This window comes from Oncorhynchus tshawytscha, linkage group LG10 (genome assembly GCF_018296145.1).
Source record: "Oncorhynchus tshawytscha isolate Ot180627B linkage group LG10, Otsh_v2.0, whole genome shotgun sequence".
NCBI lineage: Eukaryota > Metazoa > Chordata > Actinopteri > Salmoniformes > Salmonidae > Oncorhynchus > Oncorhynchus tshawytscha.
Window position 1 is genome coordinate 58,752,464 of NC_056438.1, and position 25,595 is coordinate 58,778,058.

At 45.1% G+C, this 25,595-nt stretch overlaps 1 protein-coding gene across 3 annotated transcripts in view; it reads right to left on the reverse strand.

Moving 5' to 3' along the window:
• The window catches only part of LOC112260533 (solute carrier family 12 member 7), a 49,048-nt gene that overhangs the window by 20,608 nt on the left and 2,845 nt on the right, over positions 1-25,595 (reverse strand). For 2 of the 3 annotated variants that reach the window (XM_024435715.2, XM_024435717.2), the window contains exons 2-3: positions 2,693-2,787; positions 757-888 (exon numbers count right to left, since the gene is read on the reverse strand). In XM_024435715.2, the coding sequence (XP_024291483.1) occupies positions 757-888; positions 2,693-2,787 (227 nt within the window). Of the gene's footprint in view, positions 1-756; positions 889-2,692; positions 2,788-6,679; positions 7,007-25,595 lie in introns of those variants that run through there. The other variant, XM_024435716.2, reaches the window with a different exon arrangement.

The window sequence follows — 25,595 nt, forward strand, 5'->3', positions numbered from 1 at the left end:
TGCCCCGATCACCACAGGATAAATGAACAACTCGAATGTGTCATCCACCGCCTGATGACATAAGCACCCCCTGTTATACTCCAAAGGTGCAACAGCCCCCACTCTTTCAAGATCAGAGAACCCCCCTCCCACCACACACACACACACGTCACATCAACAGCCCCCCACTCGCACACAAAGACACTGCATGAATACAGTACATACCATATATCCCATAACACAACACAGCCCTCTCTCAATACTGCTGTTGGTTCTCCTATACGCCTTTTTACCAGGGTCAATGTGGCCCTTGTTCATGGACCGTTCACAACCTGGAGTGGCATCCTCACTATCCACTCTGTCTCCACAACCTCCCCCCCCTGAGCCAATCAGATCTCCAGCAGGGAGAGGTACTGGGGTAATTGTCAGGGGACAGAGGCATGGTTAGTTTCTGCGGCCTCGTGTTGGTGCTGTGACGCTGAATAGCAACAGTAGGAGTATTTCTTTGGTTGGTTGGTCAGAAGAATGCTGCTTTATATTCTCACATGCGCTCTGCTCTCAGAAGTGCTGTTGCATAGCTACCACACTAACCTAGTCAACTCATGTTGGTTTGCACAATAATATAGATGTTATTGTGATCCAACAACAACGTCCTTGTCAAGTGGATTGACAGTTAATACAATGTCTGTCTACTACTGTACCTCTTTAGCGAGGTCTCCCACAAAGTACCCACCAAGAGAAAGTCTTAATAATGCACAATGGTAATGTGGTCCGTACCTTGACTCTAATCTTTGTAACCCCCTCCTCATTTTCATACTCCTCATGCTCAGTGACCCCCTGGGTGAGGTTGGTGTAGTTAACCAGCTTGTTGAGGAGGGAGGACACCATGGGGTTGCTCTCAATCTCTTCCTGTCAATAAGGATACAACGACATTGAATCGGGATGTCATGGCATTGAAGACATCCAAGTACAGAACAAACAAAAGCAACAAATGTTTGGATGATATGTACTCTACAATATAATCCATGTAAGCACATACAGTGGGGCAAAAAAGTATTTAGTCAGCAACCAATTGTGCAAGTTCTCCCACTTAAAAATATGAGAGAAGCCTGTAATTTTCATCATAGGTACACTTCAACTATGACAGACAAAATGAGGAAACAAAATCCAGAAAATCACATTGTAGGATTTTTTATGAATTTATTTGCAAATTATGGTGGAAAATAAGTATTTGGTCAATAATAAAAGTTTATCTCAATACTTTGTTATATACCCTTTGTTGGCAATGACAGAGGTCAAACGTTTTCTGTAAGTCTTCACAAGGTTTTCACACACTGTTGCTGGTATTTTGGCCCATTCCTCCATGCAGATCTCCTCTAGAGCAGTGATGTTTTGGGGCTGTTGCTGGGCAACACAGACTTTCAACTCCCTCCAAAGATTTTCTATGGGGTTGAGATCTGGAGACTGGCTAGGCCACTCCAGGACCTTGAAATGCTTCTTACGAAGCCACTCCTTCGTTGCCCGGGCGGTGTGTTTGGGATCATTGTCATGCTGAAAGACCCAGCCACGTTTCATCTTCAATGCCCTTGCTAATGTAAGGAGGTTTTCACTCAAAATCTCACGATACATGGCCCCATTCATTCTTTCCTTTACACGGATCAGTCGTCCTGGTCCCTTTGCAGGAAAACAGCCCCAAAGCATGATGTTTCAACCCCCATGCTTCACAGTAGGTATGGTGTTCTTTGGATGCAACTCAGCATTCTTTGTCCTCCAAACACAACGAGTTGAGTTTTTACCAAAAAGTTATATTTTGGTTTCATCTGACCATATTACATTCTCCCAATCTTCTTCTGCATCATCCAAATGCTCTCTAGCAAACTTCAGACGGGCCTGGACATGTACTGGCTTAAGCAGGGGGACACGTCTGGCACTGCAGGATTTGAGTCCCTGGCGGCGTCGTGTCTTACTGATGGTAGGCTTTGTTACTTTGGTCCCAACTCTCTGCAGGTCATTCACTAGGTCCCTCCGTGTGGTTCTGGGATTTTTGATCATTTTGACCCCACGGCGTGAGATCTTGCGTGGAGCCCCAGATCGAGGGAGATTATCAGTGGTCTTGTATGTCTTCCATTTCCTAATAATTGCTCCCACAGTTGATTTCTTCAAACCAAACTGCTTACCTATTGCAGATTCAGTCTTCCCAGCCTGGTGCAGGTCTACAATTTTGTTTCTGGTGTCCTTTGACAGCTCTTTGGTATTGGCCATAGTGGAGTTTGGAGTGTGACTGTTTGAGGTTGTGGACAGGTGTCTTTTATACTGATAACAAGTTCAAACAGGTGCCATTAATACAGGTAACGAGTGGAGGACAGAGGAGCCTCTTAAAGAAGAAGTTACAGGTCTGTGAGAGCCAGAAATCTTGCTTGTTTGTAGGTGACCAAATACTTATTTTCCACCATAATTTGCTAATAAATTCCTTAAAAATCCTACAATGTGATTTTCTGTATTTTTTTTCTCATTTTGTCTGTCACAGTTGAAGTGTACCTATGATGAAAATTACAGGCCTCTCTCATCTTTTTAAGTGGGAGAACTTGCACAATTGGTGGCTGACTAAATACTTTTTTGCCCCACTGTAGCTCTCACTTTACATTAAAGTGGCATAAAACCTATGTGGTAATGAATTACATTATGATATCAAAAGCCTTGACATGTGGATTACCTCAAAGAGAGCCATGTTTTTGCCATCGTAGTAGTTTTCTTGGTCTTGGTCAGTGTTGTTGATGAAAGGGCTGCTCTCTCTGGGAGTGACATCTCCTGGGAGACAACAGAAAAGGAGAAAGAAAACACCTCTACTATATTTGTCTGCCCAATCACTATTGATTTCATGGTATCTTATTGATTACATGGTACCAAAATATTGCAATTTTTGTTAAACTACATTTCTTATGAAACAACACAAACACCACTTTCCTCTGCAATCGATAAAGAAAACCTCTACAGTCCAGACAAAGTCATGTTGATTGTCATTTCCGTAGTAATGTCCTATGGGGTTATGCTGTGACGAGAGAAATCAATGCGATCGTGTGCATCTGATGAGGCTGCTAGTGACACTGGTCAATGAGAATGACACTGTAGATCTCCTGTACAGTATGATGAACAAGGACAAACTACCCTGAACAAAACTTTATATTTTTGTGATATTGTAATACAATGTTATTTTCCAATGATTGCTCTCCACCTGGTGTAAAATAAGAGGTGAGATGCAGTGATAAGGAACATTTCAATGTTGTCATCTCATTATGAAGTGTAGTATTCAGGCCGATAACGACAGAGTTCCATAAAAGGAGTTTCGCCAATCTGCTATTAATCATCACAACAGATCAACCATTTCCATTACAGAGACTTCCTTGTAAATGAGATGGGACGTTACTTCCCAAGAGGGTTTCAATGAAAAGTGCACAATTTCTCAAGCATCGGATTTCTTTGCAATACATATTTAGTTTGCCCTACAGTGCACACTGGACACACCACGTAATTCCAACATAGAAATTGGGTAATATTTGATTGAGACATTGATCAATGAGATTTCAACCTTTATTCATCCACTCAAAAAGACAGCCAGAAGTTTGTTGAATTCTCAAATGTGTTATCACTGCGCTTTCAACCATTTAAAAACACAACAAAGTTCAAATGGGAATACAATTTCAGATATTTATACAGCAACTTAAATGCAGTGTTTCCCAAACCCCAAGGGGTGCACATCTTTGTTTTTGCCCTAACAATACACAGCTGATTCAAAGCTTGATGATTAGTTGATTATTTGAATCAGCTGTGTAGTGCTAGGGCAAAAACCAAAACATCCACCCCTTGGGGCCCCGCAGACTGAGCTTGGGAAACCCTGACTTAATGTGTTATCACTGTTAATAGCACAACTGTCACGCCTACTCCTGCTCCAGCGCTAGACGTCGCCAGTCTACTAACCACCAGTCCTGGCAACTATCATAACGCACACCTGGCAACCATCATTAAGCACACCTGCTCCCCATCGTTATGCACACCTGGATCTCATCACCTTGACTCTCCCTTTAGTTAACCCTCAGTAGCCTCAGTCATCAGGCCGTGTTGGTTTTGGTCAGTATGAGTCTCCTGTTTTGTTTATCTGCCGTCTCTCATCATTAAACTCACCTTCAGCACTTTCTTCCTGACTCCAAGCGTATACGTTACAACAACCAAATGACCTGGATTGCAGTTGAGATTATATAAAAATTACATAGTGCAAGTGATCAATGCTGTTCGAGATTCTGCACAGATTATTATAGCAATTGTGAAGATCTCCACAGACATGCACGGTTTCTATGATTGCATAAGAAGACATTTATAGTTACAGTAGATAACCCTTCAAATTAGTGGATTCGGCTATTTCAGCCACATCCATTGCTGACACGTGTATAAAATCGAGCACACAGACATGCAATCTTCATAGTGAAACATTGGCAGTAGAATGGCCTTACCGAAGAACTCCATGACTTTCAACGTGGCACCGTCATAGGATACCACCTTTCCAACAAGTCAGTTTGTCAAATTTCGGCCCTGCTAGAGCTGCCGCGGTCAACTGTAAGTGCTGTTATTGTGAAATGGAAATATCTAGGAGCAACAAAGGCTCAGCCGCAAAGTGGTCGGCCACACAAGCTCATAAAACAGGACCGCCGAGTGCTGAAGAGCATAAAAATCATCTGTCCTCGGTAGCAACACTCACTAGGAGTCAGCGCAATAACTGATCGTCAGGAGCTTCATGAAATGGGTTTCCATGGCTGAGCAGCCACACACAAGCCTAAGATCACCATGCGCAATGACAAGCGTCGGCTGGAGTGGTGTAAAGCTCCCTGCCATAGGTCTCTGGAGCAGAGGAAACGCGTTCTCTGGAGTGATGAATCACGCTTCACCATCTGGCAGTCCGACGGACGAATTTGGGTTTGGTGGATGCCAGTAGAACGCTACCTGCCCGAATGCATTATTCCAACTGTAAAGTTTTGTGGAGGAGGAATAATGGTCTGGGGCTGTTTTTTATGATTCAGGCTAGGGCCCTTAGTTCCAGTAAAGGGAAATGTTTATACTGCAGCATACAATGACATTCTAGACGATTATGTTCTTCCAACTTTGTGGTAACAGTTTGGGGAAGGCCCTTTCCAATGTTCCATCATCGAGTGGAAAGCCTTCTCAGAACAGTAGAGGCTGTTATAGCAGCAAAGGGGAAACAAATTCCATATTAATGCCCATGCTGTTGGAATGAGATGTTGTCCACATACTTTTGGTCATACCATGTATAATGCTTGGATAATTTAATCTGAGCCAATGGCTTAATCCTATTCTTTAACTTTTATTTTGGGTTTAGTTGGGGACGTGAATCCAACATAATTTGTTAACGTGACGACAAGTTATTAGGCTATTTACTGTATAGCCAAAGTGATGATATACATATAGTGGATATAATGTTTAAGATCTGACATTGTTTCGAAGGTTAAAATTCAACATATTTTACAAGGTTTGTCTATGCTAAAAATTGGTTACAATGATGACATAATCCTGTGGTTCGAATCCAATATATTTTTTCCAGGTAGAGATTCCACATCACAATACGTTGACAAATTACGTTGAAACAATGTTGATTCAAACAGTTTGTTTCCAGTGGGTAGTCTCTTTCCACAGTCGCTGTTTCTAATGACATGAGTTTGGCAAACCAAAACTAGCACACTAAATACAATTGACAGACAGCCAGGACATTTTACAGTAGGCTAAGGAAAGCAAGCCAGTCTTCCGAAGATAAGACGAGGGCATTGGTAGAACCATCCATCGCCATCTGCTCTGTTCATTCCAGACACAGGGAAGGCACAGGTACCAGTTATATCAGGCTACATCATTAAATTAGACAAAGGGGAGCTGACACTGTGTCAATCTAGGGAGGTGGACAGGTTCAGGTTTATGCATTAATTCTGGGAGATAATCCTGTTGATTTACAGTATGTTTGTTCTGTTGACAGAGATTAACAGAGTTGAACATACAGTAGAAGTACTTGCCAAATTGTATGATAATAACACATTTTGCGTAAGTTGGCGTAAGTGAATAACTTCAAGGTAAGAATCTCAAACACTAGGAATATCTTAATTTAACGCCAATGTAGACAAAATCTCTCTCGCTCAAATATGAACCATTTGGCTGATTTAACAGACATTTTCACTATTTAAAGCCACCCAAATGTTGAAAAATCTGTCCACACAACGACACAATCTCATCGGGTAGTGTGAAGTGAAGTGGTGCGGCCTCTATGATAATAAATGACAATGAGAGCTGTTTATAACTCGTTAAGCCTCCACAGTGGCAGATTCATAAGCTGCCTAGCCTAGCACACCTGAGCCTGAAGGTAAGACGCACAGACACAGAGACAGAGAGAGATATCAAATCCCTATATTTAACCCTCGGTCCCCCCAGCACTAATGCAAACGCAGATATACGTATCACAGACTAACTACAGTACAATACACAAGGACAGACCTAACAAACACATACATGATGATGGCTTAACCAAAGCTTCCACAACAAGACAAACAGCTGTGGTCATGAGCAAAATTCTTACTACAGACCAGATTGTGAATATGCAAATATGTCCATCCTGATTATTTCATAGGGTTTATCACACAGATGAGCTCACCTGATCGTCGTGAACCCTCCCCACGCTCCATACCAGGGGGGAGGTGCAGCTGTGGTCCACAACACTCTTCCAGTATGCTACTGGAAACCTCAGTAGTTACAGACCTCAGTCCGCTCTGCCTAGCCCCCCTTCAACTGGGTTGACTTGAATCTGTGTAACACAGTTCTCTATGAATGTCTGTCTGTTCTGCGCTAGGTAGCTTTCTGTAGCAGATTTGATTAACGTGTCTTTGGTGCCCTGGGAATCAGCTGCTCCAGAGTTGTGGACATCCTTTCTTTGTCCTGTCTGGAGGCAGTGGAGCAGCATCAGCCCTTGCGCTCCTGACCCCTCATCCACTCACTGGAGGGAGGGGTAGAGGAGGGAGTGGGGTAGAGAGGGGAAGGGAGGGGGAGGGTGCAGCTTTAGCTACTTTAATTCTGTGCCCTGAAACACAGCTCAATGAGCTTACAGACCATGACCCTACACACACACACACGCGCGCGCACACACACGCACAATTGAGAGAATCCTGTCGTGTTGTATCACCGCTTGGTACGGCAACTGCACCACCCGCAACCGCAGGGCTCTCCAGAGGGTGGTGTGGTCTGCCCAATGCATTACCGGGGGCACACTACCTGCCCGCCAGGACACCTACAGCCCCCAATGTCACAGGAAGGCCAAAAAGATCATCAAGGACAACAACCATGTGAGCCAAGGCCTGTTCACCCAGCTATCATCCACAAGATGAGGTCAGGACAGGTGCATCAAAACTGGAACCGAGACACAGAAAAACAGCTTCTATCTCAAGGTCATCAGACTGTTAAATTCTGTTAAATAGCTATCACTAGCACATTAGAGGCTGCTGACCTATATACATAGACTTGGAATCACTGGCCACTTTAATAATGGAACACTAGTCACTTTAATAATGTTTACATATTTTGCATTACTCATCTCATATATACTGTATGTATATACTGTATTCTATCCTATTCTACTGTATCTTAGTCTATGCCGCTCTGACATTGCTCGCCCGATATTAAAATATCCTTCATTCCATTCCTTTAATTTAGATGTGTGTATTGTTGTGAAATTGTTAGATATTACTGTTAGATATTACTGCACTGTTAGAGCTAGAGACACAATAATTTCGCTACATCCGCAATAACATCTGCTAAACACGTGATTGTGACAAATACAATTTGATTTGACACATTTATTCCACTCACCTATTAGCTTAGCATAAAACGTGTGTAAACAGTATACAGGCTGCAAAAATCCTCACACATAATCCGAGTCTTCTGTACTTTTTACATTTAACAGCTCAAATGGAAATCATTATGGAGTAGCTGAGACAGAGGACGTCAAGAAATAATCCATCCATGTATACCCGATCCTCTGGGAAGTGAAAAGTGCAAGCCACACCAAAGTCAATAGACTGCTGAGTTGTTGTCTGGCATATAAATAACATGGACCTGAAAGGGCGTCTGACAGTGACATTGAAAGGTCTGCTGTGGTGATGACTCGCACATCTGATGCCATATTTCAAATGACACATCACACGATTAGATGAGGTACTACTTATGTTTCAATGAAAAGCTCTATCCCACACGCCACGCTATGAAAAGCCTTGCCAAAAGAGGTCCCCGTTTCACAAGAGCTCTGATTCAAGCGTTCAGAATTAAAGCTTATTGACACTCTTTGCAGCTACAGTAACTTGATGAGACACACTTTCATTACCAAGGGCAATTCCACAGTAACGGAATGACGCTGAGACTGCCACAACAAAACCAATGTTTAACTTTACAAACATAAGGACTACTGTCACGACTTCTACCGAAGGTAACTCCTCTCCCTGTTCGGGCGGCGCTCGGCGTTGCCGGTTTACTAGAAGCCACCAATCCCTTTTTCCTTTTCTGTTTGTTTTGTCTGTGATCCTTTCACACCTGGTTTCATTTGTGTTTAATTCTGTGTTGTATAAGGGTAACCTGTTGCCTGCCTTAGTTCGTGCAGGATTAGACTTGTGGTTATTGTTGCTCGTTCGTATTTGAATGTTTTCACAGTTATGCACGTGTATTTAGTGTCGGTACTGTGTTTTGTTCCTCCGTGCGGTTGCACGAGTTTCTGAGTATGTGGAGCATAGTTTGGGGATTTTTGTCTGTACCGTTTTGTATTGGTGGACTATATTATTAAGTTACGCTTCTCAGACATACCTGCTCTCCTGCGCCTGACTTCTACACCTCTCACCGAGACGCACATCACCACAGAATCCCGCACCAGATATGGAGTCAGCAGGAGCGGACGCACTCCCAGGGTCCATGGAGGAGCGCATTCAACACCACACAGCAGTGTTACACCGGCTGGGGACCGCAATGGATCAGGTGATGGCGACAATGAAAAGATGGGAGAGAGGTGGCCTTCCCACGCCTCCATCAGCCACAACCCAACCAGTACCACTACCCTCTCCTTCATTGCCTGGGCCCAGTGGGATTCAACTCGCACTCCCCAGGGAGTACGATGGGACGGTGGCCGGGTGCCAGGGGTTCTTACTCCAGATGGACTTACAGTGCCTTGCGAAAGTATTCGGCCCCCTTGAACTTTGCGACCTTTTGCCACATTTCAGGCTTCAAACATAAAGATATAAAACTATTTTTTTGTGAAGAATCAACAACAAGTGGGACACAATCATGAAGTGGAACGACATTTATTGGATATTTCAAACTTTTTTAACAAATCAAAAACTGAAAAATTGGGTGTGCAAAATTATTCAGCCCCTTTACTTTCAGTGCAGCAAACTCTCTCCAGAAGTTCAGTGAGGATCTCTGAATGATCCAATGTTGACCTAAATGACTAATGATGATAAATACAATCCACCTGTGTGTAATCAAGTCTCCGTATAAATGCACCTGCACTGTGATAGTCTCAGAGGTCCGTTAAAAGCGCAGAGAGCATCATGAAGAACAAGGAACACACCAGGCAGGTCCGAGATACTGTTGTGAAGAAGCTTAAAGCCGGATTTGGATACAAAAAGATTTCCCAAGCTTTAAACATCCCAAGGAGCACTGTGCAAGCGATAATATTGAAATGGAAGGAGTATCAGACCACTGCAAATCTACCAAGACCTGGCCGTCCCTCTAAACTTTCAGCTCATACAAGGAGAAGACTGATCAGAGATGCAGCCAAGAGGCCCATGATCACTCTGGATGAACTGCAGAGATCTACAGCTGAGGTGGGAGACTCTGTCCATAGGACAACAATCAGTCGTATATTGCACAAATCTGGCCTTTATGGAAGAGTGGCAAGAAGAAAGCCATTTCTTAAAGATATCCATAAAAAGTGTCGTTTAAAGTTTGCCACAAGCCACCTGGGAGACACACCAAACATGTGGAAGAAGGTGCTCTGGTCAGATGAAACCAAAATTGAACTTTTTGGCAACAATGCAAAACGTTATGTTTGGCGTAAAAGCAACACAGCTCATCACCCTGACCACACCATCCCCACTGTCAAACATGGTGGTGGCAGCATCATGGTTTGGGCTTGCTTTTCTTCAGCAGGGACAGGGAAGATGGTTAAAATTGATGGGAAGATGGATGGAGCCAAATACAGGACCATTCTGGAAGAAAACCTGATGGAGTCTGCAAAAGACCTGAGACTGGGACGGAGATTTGTCTTCCAACAAGACAATGATCCAAAACATAAAGCAAAATCTACAATGGAATGGTTCAAAAATAAACATATCCAGATGTTAGAATGGCCAAGTCAAAGTCCAGACCTGAATCCAATCGAGAATCTGTGGAAAGAACTGAAAACTGCTGTTCACAAATGCCCTCCATCCAACCTCACTGAGCTTGAGCTGTTTTGCAAGGAGGAATGGGAAAAAATTTCAGTCTCTCGATGTGCAAAACTGGTAGAGACATACCCCAAGCGACTTACAGCTGTAATCGCAGCAAAAGGTGGCGCTACAAAGTATTAACTTAAGGGGGCTGAATAATTTTGCACGCCCAATTTTTCAGTTTTTGATTTGTTAAAAAAGTTTGAAATATCCAATAAATGTCGTTCCACTTCATGATTGTGTCCCACTTGTTGTTGATTCTTCACAAAGAAATACAGTTTTATATCTTTATGTTTGAAGCCTGAAATGTGGCAAAAGGTCGCAAAGTTCAAGGGGGCCGAATACTTTCGCAAGGCACTGTATACCTGGCAACCGTTCATCCGGCTCCATTCGGGAGGTGAGAGCGTGAACGCCCTTGTCTCCTGCCTCTCAGGTAAAGCCCTGGAGTGGGCCAACGCAGTATGGAACGATCCTGACTCGGCAAGGGACTACTACCCAGAGTTCACCCGCCGCTTTCGGGCCGTGTTCGATGACCCACCTGAGGGCCGAGCGGCGGGTGAACGGCTGTTCCATCTGAAGCAGGAGAAGAGGAGTGCTCAGGACTTTGCTCTAGAGTTCCGGACCTTGGCCGCTGGCGTGGGATGGAACGACAGGGCCTTGATTGATCACTATAGGTGCAGTTTGCATGAGGACGTCCGTAGGGAGCTGGCCTGTAGAGACACCACCCTCTCCTTGGACCAGCTGATTGACATGTCCATTCGGTTAGACAACTTGCTGGCGGCCCGCGGATGTCCAGATTGAGTTCTATTAGTTCCATCCCCCAGTTCCTCCACTCCAACGCCCATGGAGCTAGGAGGTGCTGCAGCGAGGGCGACCGGAGGAGGTGGCCTTTCCTGTGCCAGCTGTGGTCGCAGAGGGCACACTGCTGACCGGTGGTGAGGGGTCCCTCCAGGGAGTCGAGATGCCAGGCCGAGTACTGCTCGGACACCTCAGGTGAGTCGGCACCAAGCTCACCCAGAGCCCCCTGTTGGTCACATGTATGTATTGATTGGTTTTCCTGAATTTTCCCCTCTTTCCCGGCATAAGGCGCTAGTAGATTCAAGCGAGGCGGGGGATTTTATTGACCGTGGTTTAGCGCATAGGTTAGGGATCCCCCTTGTTCAGCTTGACAAACCCTTCCCAGTGCACGCCTTAGATAGCCGACCATTAGGGTCAGGGCTAGTCAGGGAGGCTATGGCTCCACTGGTCATGGTCACGCAAGAGGGTCATGAGGAGAGAATTAGTCTCTTCCTCATTGATTCTCCTGCATTTCCGGTGGTGCTGGGGATCCCCTGGTTTGCCAGTCACAACCCCAGGATTTCGTGGCAACAGAGGGCTCTAAAGGGGTGGTCAGAGGAGTGCTCAGGCAGGTGTGTAGGAGTTTCCATCGGTGCTACGACGGTGGAGAGTCCAGACCAAGTCTCTACTGTGCGCATTCCCTCAGAATATGCTGATTTGGCTACCGCCTTTTGTAAAAAGAGGGCGACCCAATTACAAACTCCTCGACGAGGGAATTGTGCGATAAATTCCTGGTAGGCGCTACACTTCCCAGGAATCACGTGTATCCCCTGTCACAGGATGAGACGGTGGCTATGGAGACATACATATCTGAATCTCTGGGGCAGGGGTACATTCGGCCCTCCATCTCACCTGCCTCCTCGAGTTTCTTTTTTGTGAAGAAAAAGGTGGGAGGGCTGTGTGCCTGCATTGACTATAGAGGTCTAAAATCCATCACTGTGGGGTATAGTTACCCGCTACCTCTCATTGCCACGGTGATTGAGTCATTTCACGGAGCACGTTTTTTCACAAAACTGGATCTCAGGAGTGCATATAACTTGGTGCATATCTGGAAGAGAGATGAGTGGAAGACAGCGTTTAGTAACACATCTGGCCATTATGAGTACCTCGTCATGCCGTACGGGTTGAAGAATGCTCCAGCAGTCTTCCAATCTTTTGTAGACGAGATTCTCCGGGACCTGCATGGGCAGGGTGTGGTTGTTTACATCGATGATATTCTGGTCTATTCCGCTACATGCGCCGTGCATGTGTCTCTGGTGCGCAGGGTACTTGGGCGACTGTTGGAGCATGACCTGTATATCAAGGCTGAGAAATGCTTGTTCTTCCAACAGGCCGTCTCCTTCCTTGGGTATCGCATTTCCACATCGGGGTTGGTGATGGAGTGTGACCGCATTGCAGCCGTGCGTAATTGGCAGACTCCAACCACGGTAAAGGAGGTGCAGTGGTTCTTAGGGTTTGCCAATTACTACCGGAGGTTTATCCTGGGTTTTGTGCAGGTGGCTGCTCCCATTACGTCACTGCTGAAGGGGGGGCCGGTGCATCTGGGGTTGTCGGCTGAGGCGGACAGGGCTTTTGGTCGCCTGAAGGCTCTTTTTACCTCTGCTCCCGTGCTGGCGCATCCGAACCCCTCTTTTGCATTCATAGTGGAGGTGGACGCATCCGAGGCTGGGGTTGGAGCCGTGCTCTCACAGCGCTCGGGTACGCCACCAAACCTGCGCCCATGTGCTTTCTTTTCTCAGAAGCCCAGCCCGGCGGAGCGAAACTATGACGTGGGGGATCGGGAGCTGCTGGCTGTTGTCAGGGCCCTGAAGGTGTGGAGACATTGGTTTGAGGGGGCTCAACACCCTTTTCTCATCTGGACTGACCATCGTAATCTAGAGTACATTCGAGCAGCAAGGAGACTGACCCCTCGTCAGGCAAGGTGGGCCATGTTTTTCACCCGATTTAGGTTTACCATCTTCTATAGACCAGGCTCCCAGAACACTAAGGCAGACGCACTGTCCCGACTATATGATACAGAGGAGTGGATCCTGCGCCCATCCTCCCGGCTTCTTGTCTAGTGGCACCTGTGAGGTGGGAGGTGGACGCAGACATCGAGCGAGCATCGCGTGTTGAGCCTACGCCACCAGTGTCCAGCTGGACGGGTGTACGTTCCGCTGGAGGTTAGAGACAGGCTAATTTGGTGGGCTCACACGTCCCCCTCCTCTGGTCACCCGGGGATCGGTAGGATGGTGTGATGTCTTAGTGGGAAGTACTGGTGGTCCACCCTAGCCAAGGACGTGAGGGTTTATGTGGCCTCCTGCTCGGTGTGCGCTCAGTGCAAGGCTCCTAGGCACCTGCCCAGAGGGAAGTTACGACCCCTTCCCGTTCCACAGCGGCCTTCGTCACACCTGTCGGTTGACTTCTTGACCGATCTGCCACCGTCACAGGGCAACACCACGATCCTGGTCATTGTGGATTGGTTTTCTAAGTCTTGTCATCTCCTCCCTTTGCCCGGTCTCCCTACGACCCTACAGACGGCGGAAGCCCTGTTTACTCACGTCTTCCGGCACTACGGGGTGCCTGAGGACATTGTTTCTGATCGGGGTCCCCAGTTCATGTCCAGGGTGTGGAAGGCATTCATGGAACATTTGGGGGTCTCGGTCAGCCTTACCTCAGGTTTTCACCCTGAGAGTAATGGGCAGGTGGAGAGAGTGAACCAGGATGTGGGTAGGTTTCTGCGGTCGTATTACCAGGACCGGCCAGGGGAGTACATCCCCTGGGCAGAGGTGGCCTAGAATTCACTCCGCCACTCTTCTACGAACCTGTCGCCCTTCCAATGTGTGTTGGGCTATCAGCCGGTTCTGGCACCATGACATCAGAGCCAAACCGAGGCTCCTGTGGTGGACGATTGGGTGAGACGCTCAAGGGAGACCTGGGAGGCCACCCACGGGTACCTTAAACAGGGCGAAGGGTGGCAGAAGACAAGTGCTGACTGCCACCGCAGCGAGTCCCCGGTGTTCGCACTGGGGGACCGGGTCTGGCGAAACCTGCCCCTCCGCCTGCCATGCCGGAAGCTGGGTCCGCGGTTTGTGGTGCCGTTTAAAGTCCTGAGGAGAATTAAACGAGGTGTGTTATAGGTTACAGCTCCCCCTTATTACCGTATTAACCCCTCGTTTCATGTGTCTCTCCTCAGGCCAGTGGTGGCTGGTCCGCTTCAAGAAGATGAGGTGCGGGAGATCCTTCCGCCCCCCCCCTGGACATCGGGGGGGGGGCGCCGGTGTATGCAGTTCGGTCCATACTGGACTCGAGGCGTCGGGTGGGGGGCCTTCAGTACCTCGTGGATTGGGAGGGGTACGGTCTGAAGGAGAGATGCTGGGTGCCGGTGGAGGACATACTGGATCCACCTATGCTAAGGGAGTTTCACCGCCTCCATCCGGATCGCTCTGCGCCTCGTCCTCCGGGCCGTCCTCGAGGCCGGCGTCGGCGCGCTGCGGGAGCCACACATCGGTGGGGGGGGTACTGTCACAACTTCTACTGAAGGTAACTCCTCTCCCTGTTTAGGCGGCACTCGGCGGTTTACTAGCCGCCACCGATCCCTTTTTCCTTTGCTGTTTGTTTTGTCTGTGATCCTTTCACACCTGGTTTCATTTGTTTAATTCTGTGTTGTATAAGGGTAACCTGTTGCCTGCCTTAGTTCGTGCGGGATTAGACTTCTGGTTATTGTTGCTCGTTCGTATTTTGATGTTTTCACAGTTACGCACATGTATTTAGTGTCGGTACTGTGTTTTGTTCCTATAGACATGACTCAGCTGTACCTAATAACTGTATGTCACGAGTTTCTGAGTATGTGGAGCGTAGTTGGAGCGTATTTTGGGTATTTTTGTCTGTACCGTTTTGTATTGGTGAACTATATTATTAAATTACGTTTCTTAGACATACCTGCTCTCCTGCGCCTGACTCCTACACCTCTCACGAGACGCACATCACAACTACTTTTAACAATTCCCACACACACACACACAAAAAAAACATTTACTGAAAGAACAGTGCAGATGCTAAATTCGGTAACAGAATTACAGGTAAAGTTTTTAAATTAACAGTGGGTGAAAAAGTCACAGAGAGAACGTGTGACGATGTGGACTGCGGCCAGCGGGCACCTTCACTTGGGCTTCTAGTTCTCAAACACGTAATTCTCCTCTCCTCTAGGCCTATATCCACCAGTAAGATTGTAAAATAAAGGTCATAAATACATATTGAAACCACTCATATTAGCCTACAATGTCCTTTCTGATTCCATTTCATTCACGCATATTAATCAATGGACCTTACATTGGAATACATGTTATGGCCACCTGTGTGGTCTTGTTGTGACATTGACTGCCATTGCCTTGCATGCTGAAGAAGGGTTCATACCTGAAACGTTTGGGCAGCAATAAAAATGTCAATTTCAGTTTCTTTACTAGAGTGCTGTCCTATTTCGGTCACACCCTGATCTGTTTCACTTTGTGCTTGTCTCCACCCCCTCCCGGTGTCGCCCATCTTCCCCAGCGTATTTATACCTGAGTTCTCTGGTGCCAGTTCGTCTCTTCAAGCATACTTGCATGTTTTTGCTGTGCTCTTGTTTTTCCTAGTCTCTGTTTTTTAGCCCTCCCGGTTCCGACCTTTTCTGCTTGTCCTGACACTTAGCCCGGCTGCCTGACCATTCATCCTGCCCTGACCTCGAGCCTGCCTGCCGCCCTGTACCTTTCGGACTCTGGCATTCTGCCTGTCCTCGACCTGCCCCTTGTATTTTAATAAATATCAGAGACTTGAACCATCTGTCTCCTGTGTGTCACGTATGCTCTCTCTCAGGTGCTCTAGGTCATCATGCTCCCACACCTCAGCCAGTTCGATAGGTTCCCACACCTTAGCAGAGGTAACCGGTCAGCTCCTGATCCCCGGGATCATCATCATGGTCGGAGTCCTGCAGCTGGACCCGCGCGTTGGGGAGGGGGTACTGTCACATGTGCTCCCTCTCCGGCCTCTAGGTCACCAGGCTGCTCGTTTATGTAACCATTGTTACGCGCATTTGCGCATAATGACACTCACCTGGACCCCATCACCTCCTTGATTACCTGCCCTATGTATGTCACTCCCTTTGGTTTCTTCCACAGTCGTCATTGTTTCTGTTCCGGTTTCATGTCGGTGCGCTGCTTGTGTTTTTTTTGTTTTGTTCATTTATTTATTAAAAGTATTCACTCCCTGAACTTGCTTCCCGACTCTCAGCGTACATCGTTACACAGTGTCTGCATCTGGGTCTCGCCCTGTGTCTTTATAATTTGTTTTTTTGGAATACATGTTAAGGCCTCATGACCAAACTCTTTGACAAAGTGCAATTGATAAACATACTGTACGTTTAATAGAGAGCTTTCAAGCATCACAAACAAACATCCTTTTCCTGAAAGGAGGACTATTTCCACACAAAAAGGGCTCCAACAGTCCACTTGCGTCATAACCTTTTGACATCCTGTATGCCACTAAATATCTGGGATAGGAACCTGGAGGGGAAGGGGATTATAAGGGTATTGTGGGAAATGGAACACTATTGCCTAAAACAAACGTTGTCTCAATTTACTCTCATTCTCTCTGGTTCCTTTCTCAGAGTAACCTAGATAAGAACATAGTTATTATTAATTTATCTGCTCCGATCACACAGCTATTAGGTACAGCTGAGTAGACCATGTCTACAGTAAAGACAGATATTCGCTTATCTGACATATGACACCATGAAGAACACCATAAGACTATATGATAACAACTACCAGTATGTTCAATTACTGTAAATAAGATATCCAACATAATGTAGGTTCACCGAGAACAAAATACTGCATATCTTCAACCCAGAACGTCATAACACAACAGTTGAATGCCCCAAGGCTATAGGCTAATTATTGAGTGTTAAGCTCAATTCACACACTACAGAGACGGAGGGCACGGAGCGTAGCATAGCATTGCAATGTCGTTTTTCATCTCAAAAGGGGCGACTCCTTGTAATACGCTCCTTTGAGGTCGCTTCGGACGGCGTATTTGATTTTGGACACTGACATTTTTTGTATTTTGTGTTCGATCATAACATTCGGTTTCGAAAGTGAACGCAGTAATGTGTTTGGTTGGTGGATGTGCATAGCTGTACTGAGAATGAGGTAGCCATGGCAGGTAGCTCAGATGGGAGTAAGTCTGACATGGATGAAGGTAGTAGGATCAGTGATGAATCTATCTACACAACTGTACAAGGAAAACATTTCATTTTAAGGTTATAGTTTATTGAGATGCATGAATACACCACGCCAAAGACAGTCGTGAAGAGGGCACGACAAAACCTATTCCCGCTCAGGAGACTGAAAATATTTGGCATGGGTCAGATCATGCCTCAGATCCTCAAAAGGTTCTACAACTGCACCATCAAGAGCATCGTGATGGGTTGCATCACAGCCTGGTATGGCAACTGCTCGGCCTCCGACCACAAGGCACTACAGAGTACGTACGGCCCTGTACATCACTGGGGCCAAGCTTCCTGCCATCCAGGACCTCTATACCAGGCGGTGTTAGAGGAAGGCCCTAAAAATTGGTCAAGAATCCAGCCATAGACTGTTCTCTCTGCTACTGCACAACAAACGGTACCGGAGCGCCAAGTCTAGTTCCAAGAGGCTTATAAACAGCTTCTATCCCCAAGCCATAAGACTCCTGAACATCTAATCAAATGGCCATTCAGACTATTTGCATTGTCCCCTCCCCCCCCAGCAGGAGTTACAGAAACTGGCAGCAGTGTCCAGAAAAGGCCATCTATGACATAGTGCCATGGGAGGTATTCCTCCTGATAAATGTCTCCAGTTTGTCTGGGACATGATGATGTATACTGAACAAAAATATAAAACGCAACTGAGTTACAGTTCATAGAAGGAAATCAGTCAATTGAAATATATTCATTAGGCCCTAATCTATGGATTTCACATGACTGGGCAGGGGCGCAGCCATGGGTGGGCTTTGGAACCAGGCCTAACCAATCCGAATACTTTTTTCCACACAAAAGGGCTTTATTACAGACAGAAATACTCCTGAGCACCCCCACTCCATTCGTTCTCGAGTGAGACAGAGCACCCTACCCCTCAAAAACTTCTGCTATGTGCTTTTTTCTTATTTACACTTTAGGTGGTGGGTCATTTACTGGGGTTATTTTGAATGTTTTTTTTTTTATATTTACTTATTTTCTCATTCACATGTTAAGGTGTTAGGTAATTTATTGCTGTTTACTTTGTGTTTTTTCTCTTATTTCCCCTTTCATCATACTTTTCACCTGTGTATTACATTGTGTTTTATATTGGACCATTTTCCTCCTGATATTTCCGCTTATGATCGTAAAAAAAAATCTAAAAGGTCTGCAAATGTCTTTGTCTGGTTATTTGTACTTGTAGCAGAGCATATGACTGTTCCCAATCAGTCACTCAGTAAACTTGAACTGCTTTGTACATGAGCTGTGTACAGTTTAAGTCAGAAGTTACCATACACTTAGGTTGGAGTCTTTAAAACTCGTTTTCCAACCACTCCACAAATGTCTTGTTAACAAACTATAGCTTTGGGAGTTGGTTAGGACATCTACTTTGTGCAGGGCACAAGTATTTTTTCCAACAATTGTTTACACAGATTATTTCACTTATAATTCACTGTATCACAATTCCAGTGGGTCAGAAGTTTACATACACTAACTTGACTGTGCCTTTAAACAGCTTGGAAAATTCCAGAAAATTATGTCATGGCTTTAGAAGCTTCTGATAGGCTAATTGACATAATTTGAGTCAATTGGAGGTGTACCTGTGGATGTATTTCAAGGCCTACCTTCTAACTCAGTGCCTCTTTGCTTGATATCATGGGAAAATCCAAAGAAAACAGCCAAGACCTCAGAAAAAATTGTAGACCTCCACAAGTCTGGTTCATCCTTGGGAGCAATTTCCAATCACCTGAAGGTACCACCCACGTTCATCTGTACAAACAATAGCACGCAAGTAATAACACCACGGGACCACGCAGCCGTCATACCGCTCAGGAAGGAGACACGTTCTGTCTCCTAGAGATGAACGTACCTAGGTGCAAAAAGTGCAAATCAATCCCAGAACAACAGCAAATTACCTTGTGAATATGCTGGAGGAAACAAAAGTATCTATATCCACAGTAAAACGTGTCCAATAGACATAACCTGAAAGGCCGCTCAGCAAGGAAGAAGCCACTGCTCCAAAACCGTCATAAAAAAAGCCAGACTACGGTTTGCAACTGCACATGGGGACAAAGATCGTACTTTTTGGACAAATGCCCTCTGGTCTGATGAAACAAAAATAGAACTGTTTGTTTGGCTATAATGACCATCGTTGTGTTAGGAGGAAAAAAGATTATGCTTGTAAGCCGAAGAACACCATCCCAACCGTGAAGCACGGGGTTAGCATCATCATCTTGTGGGGGTGCTTTGCTGCAGGAGGGACTGGTGCACTTCACAAAATAGATGGCTTGAGGTATGAAATTATGTGGATATATTGAAGTAACATTTCAAGACATCAGTCAGGAAGTTAAAGCATGGTCGCAAATGGGTCTTCCAAATGGACAATGACCCCAAGCATACTTCCAAAGTTGTGGCAAAATGGCTTAAGGGTAACAAAGTCAATGTATTGGAGTGGCCATCACAAAGCCCTGACCTCAATCATATAGATAATTTGTGGGCAGAACTGAAAAAGCATCTGAGAGCAAGGAGGCCTAGAAACCTGACTCAGTTACACCAGCTCTGTCAGGAGGAATGGGCCAAAATTCACCCAACTCACCCAAGCTTGTGGAAGGCTACCTGAAACGTTTGAACCAAGTTAAACAATTTAAAGGCAATGCTACCAAATACTAATTGAGTGTATGTAAACTTCTGACCCACTTGGAATGTGATGAAAGAAATAAAAGCTGAAATAAATCATTGTCTCTACTATTATTCTGACATTTCACATTCTTAAAATAAAGTGGTGATCCTAAACTGACCTTAGACAGGGAATATTTACTGGGATTAAATGTCAGGAATTGTGAAAAACTGAGTTTTTGGCTAGGTGTATGTAAACTTCCGACTTCAACTGTAGATGAGGTTCAAGTCTTGGGGGTCCTTATTGTCTACAGCTGGACAGTCATTATCAACCATGTACCATAGCAGGAAGGTCTCCATTAAAAGGTCACTTCACATGACTATGTACAACCTTGTATTATGTTAATTAGGTAAATGGCTCCAAGGTCTAGCCTTATTGTCTACAGCTGAACAGCCATTCATTGAAAGGCCACTACACATAACACAAGGTTAGGTACATTTCACAAGGGTCTAGCCTCCAAAAAAGATATTACAAACTAAAACACAAGGATAAAGTAACTGTCATTATGGTAGACTATGTGATTTGTAAAGTGTGAATAAGTAAAACAGCCAAATCCAACTGCAAACCAAAGTGTGGAGCTCACAACATGACATATAAAACAGTAATCAACCAGAGGAAGAGAACATATGTGTACATGTTTTGCAAAACACACTCCAACATTTACTGTAGGGTGCCATGCGTGATCGCAGCATCCTAGAAAGACACTTGACTAGCTGGTGTGAGGAATTAGTTCTCTAGGTTGTTGCACACCTCTATAGCAACACTGGTTGCCCTGTCTGCCAACATGTTTTTGAGTCCAGGTAGCTGGTGTCCCCTTCTACCACCCGTCTCCACTCTCCTTGACACAGGTCCCCAGTCGTTGTGGAGTGGTCAACAAACGTGGGGTGGATGCACAGTGTTGTCAGTGTCTGTAGTGTCTGTGGTGCAAAGGTAGTTGTGGAGGGCCATGCAGGCCTTCACAATGGCCTCAGCTTTCTCTGAGGCAAGCTCAAGAGCTCGTCCCAGGACCCTCCATATTCCAGCAAGGATCCCAAAACCTTTCTCTGAAATTCGTCTGGTTCTTGAGTGGCGGTAGTTGTCAATCTTCTTGGCTTCATCAAGGCCTGAAGAACCTTTGAATAAAAGAAGCGTACCCCATTAGTATTGAACAGGAACATGAAAGCTATCAAATGTGTACTGTAACAACTGTGTAGCCTATGCTTTGGACATACTGTAGGCCCCCATCCTCATACTCTTTTCACATCATATGTATAGTCATACGTATTTAGTGTATCATACCTGGATATGGTCGCATCAGGTTTGCCCTCAGAGGGAATGCCTCATCTACCACAAAAGACATATGGGCTCTGTGTTTGGGTCCCCAGCAAGCACTCTGGTCTTGGTAGCGGCAGCTGGAATGCAATGAGTTGGGAGCCAAACTTTCTTTGTGAGAAGATTCCCACATCTCCCTTCCGACCATGTCGATCATGGTGAAGCGCTACCTTGCTTTGCAGACTGCCATCAGGACTATTGAGGAAAAGCTCTTGTAGTTGTAGTACTCGCTGCCCGAGTTCGCTGGAGCTCGCATCTGAATATGTTTTCCGTCGACAGCTTCCGCACAAAACGGATAATTCCAACGATCCCCAAACTCTCCGATGATTTCTGCCCATTTTGCCACGGAAGGATAAGCAACAAAATCCTCCTTAAGGACATGCCAGATAGCCTGGCACACTTCTGTGAAGATGGTACAACATGTCAAGATTCCTAGCTTATATCTTGCAACAAGACACAGACAGCCATTCTGCAGCACTTACAGGCAAGCTGTAAATTTGTCGTGTGAGATAAGGGGCAAGCGGCTGAAGCAAGTTGTCAAATCTGGCGACATCAGAAAGTATTGAAAAGGTCTTTCCTCGTCAATGTTTCACATTGGTTGGACAAGAGACATGTATTCTCCATCGTCCTCTCTTAGTAAGAGCAGTTCAACTCGCTGTTCAAGCTCTAGCAATTGCAATTCTTAGAGAGACATGTTTGCATGTAGCTAGTTAAATAGTATTCGTCAACAAAAAGGCATATAACACCGGATCCGGAAGTTTAAATGTTGTTGCTAGCTACAGTTAGAGTGCCTCGGACCCTCTTGCTTGGTAAGGTACTCTGGCTCCCCCTAGTGGATATACACTACACAAGGACCCTCTTGCTCCGTAAGCTACTCTGGCTCCCCCTAGTGCACATACACCACACAAGGACCCTCTTGCTTGGTAAACTACTCTGGCTCCCCAAGCCCCCTAGTAGATATGTACTACACAAGACAGACTTCCTCTCTGGGTGGAACGCAACGACGATGTGGACAAAAGAGAGCGCTGCCCCCAAAAACCTGGTTCCCCCCTTACACATGCATGCGCGTCTATCGACAGAGTGGAGCTTGTAGCCACCTTTAAGGAGCTTCAGGATGACTGTGTGTTGGCCCGCAGTGTCCTGTGAACAGGATTTCAACAGCCTCAGTAATCAATTTATGTTGAATGCCTTACTCTTATTTCTGTCTATGTACAGTCGTGGCCAAAAGTTTTGAGAATGACACAAATATTAATTTCCAAAGTTTGCTGCCTCAGTGTCTTTAGATATTTTTGACAGATGTTACTATAGAATACTGAAGTATAATTACAAGCATTTCATAAGTCTCAAAGGCTTTTATTGACAATTACATGACGTTGATGCAAAGTGTCAATATTTGCAGTGTTGACCCTTCTTTTTCAAGACCTCTGCAATCGGCCCTGGCATGCTGTCAATTAACTTCTGGGCCACATCCTGACTGATGGCAGTCCATTCTTGCTTAATCAATGCTTGGAGTTTGTCAGAATTTATGGGTTTTTGTTTGTCCACCTCACTTTTGCCTTTTGGCAATGTGCTCCATCATGCTGGAAAATATATTGTTCGTCACCAAACTGTTCCTGGATGGTTGGGAGAAGTTGCTCTAGGAGGATGTGTTGGTACCATTCTTTATTCATGGCTGTGTTCTTAGGCAAAATTGTGAGTGAGCCCACTCCCTTGGCTGAGAAGCAACCCCACACATGTACGGTCTCAGGATTCTTTACTGTTGGCATGACACAGGACTGATTGTAGCGCTCACCTTGTCTTCTCCGGACAAGCTTTTTTCCAGACGCCCCAAACAATCGGAAAGGGGATTTATCAGAGAATGACTTTACCCCAGTCCTCAGCAGTCCAATCCCTGTACCTTTTGCAGAATATCAGTCTGTTCCTGATGTTTTTCCTGGAGAGAAGCTCCAGTTTCTTTGCTGCCTTTCTTGACCCCAGGCCAGCCTCCAAACGTATTCGCCTCACTGTGCATGCATATTCACTCACACCTGCCTGCTTCCATTCCTGAGCAAGCTCTGTACTGGTGGTGCCCCAATCCCGCAGCTGAATCAACTTTAGGAGAAGGTCCTGGCGCTTGATGGACTTTTTTGGGCGCCCTGAAGCCTTCTTCACAACAATTGAACCGCTCTGCTTGAAGTTCTTGATGATCTGATAAATAGTTGATTTAGGTGCAATCTTACTGGCAGCAATATCCTTGCCTGTGAAGCCCTTTTTGTATAATGCAATGATAACAGCATGTGTTTCCTTGCAGGTAACCATGGTTGACAGAGGATGAACTATGATTCCAAGCACCACCCTCCTTTTGAAGCTTCCACTTTGTTATTCGAACTCAATCTGCATGACAGAGTGATTTCCAGCCTTGTCCTCGTCTACACTCAAACCTGTTTTAACGAGAGAATCACTGACTTGATGTCAGCTGGTCCTTTTGTGGCAGGGCTGAAATGCAGTGGAAATGTTTTTTTGGGGATTCAGTTCATTTGCATGGCAAAGAGGGACTTTGCAATTAATTGCAATTCATCTGATCACTCTTCATAACATTCTGGAGTATATGCAAATTGCCATCATACAACCTAAGGCAGCAGACTTTGAAAATTCATATTTGGGTCATTCTCAAAACATTTGGCCACGACTGTAGGATAAGAACCTACAGTAAGTCAGTGCAGACAACATTTCTCACAGAAATGGATTGAAAGATCACATTGTAAACAAACAGTGTGGTTAGCCTGACTGTAACCACAGAGCCCCTCTGTCTTCTCTTCTCTTCTACACAGACACAGAAAAACAAATATGTCCAACAGATGGTAATCTCATCCTCATCCCATCTGAAATTGTCTGATGTTTAATTGGCATGTCAATGGAGGTAGTTTTCAGAACAGGAAGCAACATTAAGTCAAAATAATTAGCATGTAGCCTACTGTGGTTCTGTAGCTCAATTGGCATCCTACATTTCCAAAAAGGAAGTAGGCCCAACTCTTCCTCATTGATAAACACAATTATGAATGACAGGGATAACTGTCCTGTCTTGTCCAGACAAGCCACACACACTGCCTCAGACTCAGGCTCACTGAATGAAATCAACAGAGAATCAAATATGTTCGACAATCCACATACTGGATTAGAAAGACAGGCTTGATTGCAACCAACAGGCAGAATTTAACACGCTCAAGGTTACTACTGGATTTCTTCAAACGAAAGATTACATGCACCTGCAGGGTAAACTAAGCATGATTGCAACTAGAAACACACAAGGACAAACCAGCAGATCAGTTGATCTCTCGTTGTTGTTACCGTGTCAAGTGATTATGATACCAGACAGCTGGTCTAGATTCTCTACTCCCGCTCCCATTGAAATATCAACCCATTAGGAGCATCGGAAACCGTAAGGCTGATGAATGTAAAAATACTTATTTAAGTATAAAAATATAGAAGCAGTAGGTCTATATTTAAAAAAAAGTTTCACTTTAAATGGCAAAATAGTATAATATATGCCATTCAAAATAAGAGTAGAACATTAGTTTTCCATTCACACAATGTGTTTGGTAGATTGCTTCAGTTGATTTGCTGTGGTATATGAGGAAATACTTAATTTTAGTTGAATGGGATGAATGTCAAATAGATAAATCGCCCGTAGAATGCTCATAAAGTAGGACTAAATTGTTCTGATGATAATACTAACCAGAGGGCGAAATAGTCTTACATTATTTTTGGCTGCAATCAAGACTAAAAGACATCCTCGACATCTGCGTTAGGAATGGTAAATTCCTGGCTAATGTTGATTGAAATTGAAATTGATTTTAGAGCATATTGATGGTTTAAGTAGAGATCAGCTGGCGATAATCTGGTGGCTTTCAAACGTTGCAATTGGCCCACAGGTTTTATGACTTTGGTGAAGTAAAGTTTTATGACAAAACAAAAAAGCACTTATGGAAAGTATACAGAATTTAGTGCATTTCAGGAGAGACCCATAATGTCAGTTAAAGAAAAACAATTCTGTGAAACTTTACCCTGAGGC